The 4,713-nt window shown below is 68.2% G+C and overlaps 2 protein-coding genes across 2 annotated transcripts in view; one reads left to right on the top strand and one right to left on the bottom strand.

The window, feature by feature from the left end:
• The window catches only part of MNEG_12229 (anaphase-promoting complex subunit 2), a gene marked incomplete at both ends in the record, with an annotated part of 4,439 nt that extends 1,829 nt beyond the window's left edge, over positions 1–2,610 (bottom strand). The window contains 7 exons of the mRNA XM_014039300.1: positions 52–189; positions 521–776; positions 995–1,165; positions 1,324–1,624; positions 1,902–2,115; positions 2,276–2,374; positions 2,536–2,610. Coding sequence (XP_013894754.1) covers positions 52–189; positions 521–776; positions 995–1,165; positions 1,324–1,624; positions 1,902–2,115; positions 2,276–2,374; positions 2,536–2,610 — 1,254 coding nt within the window. The remainder of the gene's footprint in view (positions 1–51; positions 190–520; positions 777–994; positions 1,166–1,323; positions 1,625–1,901; positions 2,116–2,275; positions 2,375–2,535) is intronic.
• Positions 2,611–3,272: 662 nt separating this feature from the next.
• The window catches only part of MNEG_12228 (Cyclin-A2-1), a gene marked incomplete at both ends in the record, with an annotated part of 2,534 nt that continues 1,093 nt past the window's right edge, over positions 3,273–4,713 (top strand). Inside the window, 4 exons of the mRNA XM_014039299.1 lie at positions 3,273–3,431; positions 3,550–3,765; positions 3,985–4,221; positions 4,463–4,688. Coding sequence (XP_013894753.1) covers positions 3,273–3,431; positions 3,550–3,765; positions 3,985–4,221; positions 4,463–4,688 — 838 coding nt within the window. The remainder of the gene's footprint in view (positions 3,432–3,549; positions 3,766–3,984; positions 4,222–4,462; positions 4,689–4,713) is intronic.

The raw sequence follows: 4,713 nt of genomic DNA, 5'->3' as shown, positions 1-4,713 counted from the left end.
CCCAATTGCCCACCCCTTCCCCCCTCCCCTCCCCAGCCCGAAGCGCCGCACCGTGTGTCGCAGGCACTCTGCCAGGTCAGCGATGGCGGGGGCGCTGTCGGGGTAGTCCACCGCCGCGTCAAACATGTCGCCGGTGCGCAAGGCCCCCAGGGTCTCCAGCAGCAGGTAGGCCAGGCGCAGGCGCCACTCCTGGTGTGTGCGTGTGTGTGTGCGTGTGTGTGCGTGTGTGTGTGTGTGTGTGTGTGTGCTGGGTGTGTGTGTGTTTCCGGGGGCGGCGGATGCGCCGTGTGTTGGGGAAAGGCGGACAAGGCTGGGGACGAACAGGCGGGAGGGAGGCCGTTCTCCCACAAGCCGCAAGATCGGCGGCGCAGGGAGAGGGCGCAGCAAGGCGGGTAGCAGGCGAGGCGCGCGCGCGGGTGCCTGATGGCTGGAGGGTGGCGCAGGCCGTGGGCCGCCGATGCGCCCGCTGCGTCCCCTCTTCTGCGGCGGGACTCCTCCATACCCCCTATCCCCCACTGACCTGCAGCCTAAGCATCGCCTCGTCATCATCAGCCTCCGCCGCACCCCAGCCCCAAGGCCCCGGGTCACACACGCCGCCCGCCTCCGGCGCGCCGCCATACCCGTCCACGCCGCCGCCGCCAGAACCCGCGGGCCCCTTTGCCAGCAGCAGGCGCAGGAACTCGAGCGGCACGTGGCAGGCGGTGCGCTGTGCGGCGGGCAGCACGCGGCGGTCCAGGACCTTTGAGGCCATGGCCTGCAGCCGGCGCTGGACGTGCCTGGGGGGCGAGAGGGAGGGAGGGCAGGGGAGGCGGCGTCGCCATGAGAGAGGTTCGAGAGAGCGGCGCAAGCCCAGTGTCAGGAGGGGCTGCAGAGAGGTTGCGCTGGTTGAAGGAAGGTTGATTGAGGCAACGACGGCGGCGCCGGCCCATACCAAGGGGGCGGGGCGGGACGCGCGCGCCCCTCCCACCAGAGGAGAGATCGGCCCCTCAAACACGTCAGGCGCCCGCCCCTGCCTGCCCCTGCCCGGCCCTGCCTGTTGACGACGGCGGTGTACGCCTCCTCGCTGGCCGCCTCGAGCCCGAGCGCCACCAGGCAGCTTGACACGCGCTGCAGCCGCCAGCCCCACGTGGGGCCCAGCGCGGCCAGCGCGGCGGCCGCACCAGCGCTGTGCACGTGTGGGGAAGAGGCGCGAGAGGGAGGGTGACCTCGCTGCCCCAGGCCCCGCCGCGAAGTCGCGTGCGCTTGGGTGCCGCTCCGATGGCCGACTCTGCTTTTGGCATGCGAGGCAACAGCCAGCCGCACCGCAGGCGCTCAAACGCGCACCTGGACAGGCCAGGGAACTCCCCGCCGCCACCGCCACCAATGGCGTCGCCGCCGCAGCCCAACGCCTCGAGCCCTCCGCTGGCGCCGCCCGCGTCATCCGAGCCCGCGCCGCCCTCCCCGCTGCTCATAGATGCGTCATCGTCCTCGTCCAGGCACCCCGCCAACAGGCGCCCGCGCGCGCCGCGCCGCTGCTGGTCGTCGCAAGCGTCCAGGTCGCCGCACAGGGGCGCGCCCCCGCTCCGCGCCTCCATCGCGGAGCACAGCTCCGCCAGCTTTGATGAGTAGTAGCGCCGCAGCAGGGCTGCGATGTTGAGGATTGGCGGCCCCGGCGGCCCCGACACCAGGGGGACATCAGTGGGACGTGCGAGGGCGGCGTCCCCTCTTGAGCGCCATGCGGCACGCACTTGCGCCCGGCAGGCGCGTCTCAATTGCGAGAGGCCGGAGCACGTTTCGCGTCCATCGACCCGCCTGGAGCAGCTGCTTTCGAGGGGCCTCTGGCGGAGGCAGTTGAGAGGGCAGGCCATACCGCTATCCCTTCTGGCCACCCGTTTTCATCCCCATGGTCGACCTTCGCCCACCTGTCATGCTCAGGGGCGCCGTTGACTGCAGAGTGGCCGCCACCAGGGTGCGGTGCCGCGGCAGCAGTCCCACCAGCAGCGACGCCAGGCCCCCCCTGCCGCCTGGGCCCAGAGCGCCGCCGACGGACGCGCCGGCGGCGCCCGCGGCGCCAAGTAGCTGCTGCGATAGGCACGCCAGCTGCTGCTGCTGGCCTGTGACAGCCGCCGCGAGGCCCTGCAGGCGGAAGGTACGGGCGGCCTCGCGCCCAGCAACCCAAGACTTTGCCACGCAAGCTGCGCCCGCACGCCGACAACCATGACTGCGAGCCTCTCTGCATCACAGTGTGTCTGACGACCCCCCTTCCTGAGCACCACCGGACGCCTGTGCCCCGCACCTGCAGCGCGCCAAGGAGCTGCTCCTCCAGCCCCTCCCGCGGTTGCGGCTGCTGCAGTCGCCGCCAGAAAGACTCCACGTGCAGCCGCCGCAGCGCGTCCTGCAAATTGAAAAGCGCAAGCCATGCGGGCCAGCCTTTGTCTCAGGTGTTGGTTGTTGCAGCCACGACAGGAGCACGGAAAGCAGCGGCAGCAGCAGCAGCAGCAGCAGCAGCAGCAGCAGCAGCAGCAGCAGCAGCAGCAGCAGCAAGCAGCAGCGCACCTCGATGTGTTGGTAAACAAAGGACACCAGCACCTCGGTCAGCCCACACGCCCATAGGGCGCCCGCCTCCTCCATCGTCGGCATTGGGAACAACTGCGACACAGCAGGTCGTGGCGAGTCACAAGGCCGTGTGTGCCGTTGTTGCACGTCGCTTCCTCAAGCTTTGGGCGACTCAGGTTCATCGCAACCAGCGGCTTGTCTGTTGTGTTGGTGCAGCGGGCATGGCGCAGCACCGTACGCACTCGCCTGTTCAGAAGCGGACGCGGCGCGCCAAGCATACGCATTCCAAGCGTCCGCCCCGGCTGACGCAAAGTCCGCCGCCATGCTCTGGACTGCGTGCTAGTCGTCGATATAATGTTATTGCTTCGACACCAGCGTGCTATGCTGTGTAAGTATGCCTGACTTAGTCAGATCTAGTGATCACACCACGACGGGCGAAGTGGAAGCCTGTTAGGACTGTTATGTCGCATCGATCACAGTCATGAGCAAACATCGCTGGAGCTTGACCCCTTCAAACTTGAATTTCGCGGGTTCTGAGTTTGCGCGGCTGCCACGCAGCGAGGGACCATTTGGTACATGTCCTTTGCGGTTCAACGCCACTCCCATTGACTCAACCTTCATTTATAAACTCTCTCTCGACGTCTGAAGGGCCAGGTGCTTCGTCGTGATCACTCCAGCACGGCAGGCCATGTTCGCGAGGTAGAGGGCCTGCCCGGACCCCGATCACCTCCAACGGGATGCCTCCTCCCGTCACCGACCTTTTCGGAGGCTCGCAGCGCGTCATCAGCGACGTGGCGGCCTGCAGCCTGCCCCTTTGCCTTGGCCCCGCCTCCGCCACCGCGGACGACTCTCGCTACCTGAAGCGACTGAAAGCAACCGTCCTTTCGTCTTTTCCGGTGGGTTCTCAGCAGCGTTCTCCGCTAGGAAGGGCAAAAAAGGGCGCGCAGCCCCCAGGTTGAAAAACGACTTTGATGGCGCGGTCCCAGTGACACCACTCCTTTTGCCACACCGCAGGCCTTTGTGTCGGTGCAACACGGACAGCAGCTGCAGCAGCCGTCGTGCGCTCAGCAGGCGGCGTGCTCGGACCGCCAGCAATATGCGCCTGCGCGTCGCACACCTGCCCGCGACCAGACGAAGCCGCCAAAGATCCGGCGCGTGGCCTGCATAGAGGAGGAGCGGCCGGGGCGAGGATACGACCCTGAATTCCTCGCGCACTGCTACGCGGATGAGGTGGGTGATCTGGTGAAGGCGGCAGCCGTGCTGGCGGCCGCTGATGCTTGCGTGTGCGCCAGTGTTCAGTCCGCGTGCGCGTTTGCGCGTGCGACTCCCCACTTCGGACCGTGCCTTTCCTATCCTCTCCATTGCAAACCCGTCGGTCTTTGGACACGATGCGCCACCCTCCTCGCACGAACACCCCCCCTGCAACCCCCGTGTGTTCCCCCCCCCCAGGCCAAGGGCGCGCCGGACTGCGGCTACCTGGGCTCTGTGCAGCGCGAGGTCGACGCGCACAAGCGCCTGGTGCTGGTGGACTGGCTGGTGGAGGTGGTGGACGAGTTCAAGCTGGCGCAGGGCACGCTGTTCCTGGCGGTCAACCTGGTGGACCGGTACCTCTCGCGACGGCCGGTGCCGCGCGCAGCGCTGCAGCTGCTGGGCGTGACCGCGCTGTGGCTGGCGTCCAAGTTCGAGGTGCGCGGGCCCTGCTTGGGGAGGCTCGTGCACAGGCGGCGCAAAGGGCGCGTGGGTCACTGGCGCGGGCCCGTCAGCGATGTGTCGTTCGGTGCGTGAGGTGCGCAGTCCGCTCGACAGCGAGCGATCTGCACCTGTGAGCTCCGTGTTTCACGGCCCACCGCACAGGCCCGCCCCACACTCGCGCGCTCTCGTGCCCAAATCACCCCTTCACCCGCAAACCCCTCCCTCCCCCTGCCAGGAGGTGTACCCGCCCACGCTGTCTGACTTTGTGGACGTCACCCAGCACTCGTGCACCGCCGCCCAGCTGGTGGAGATGGAGGCTCACCTGCTGTGCGAGCTCGGCTTCACACTCATGGTGCCCACAGCCGTCACATTCCTCGCGCTCTTCCTGCCGGCCGCAGCAGCCAACGCCGCGGACGCGGACGCGTACCTGTCCGCAGCCATCGACGGCGACGGCTGCGACAGTGACGGCTCGGCAGGCACGGGCGC

This window comes from Monoraphidium neglectum, assembly GCF_000611645.1.
Source record: "Monoraphidium neglectum strain SAG 48.87 unplaced genomic scaffold scaffold03133, whole genome shotgun sequence".
Taxonomy (NCBI): domain Eukaryota; kingdom Viridiplantae; phylum Chlorophyta; class Chlorophyceae; order Sphaeropleales; family Selenastraceae; genus Monoraphidium; species Monoraphidium neglectum.
The sequence above is the reverse complement of the archived record's forward strand: the minus strand, read 5'-3'. Positions and strand labels throughout refer to the sequence as shown.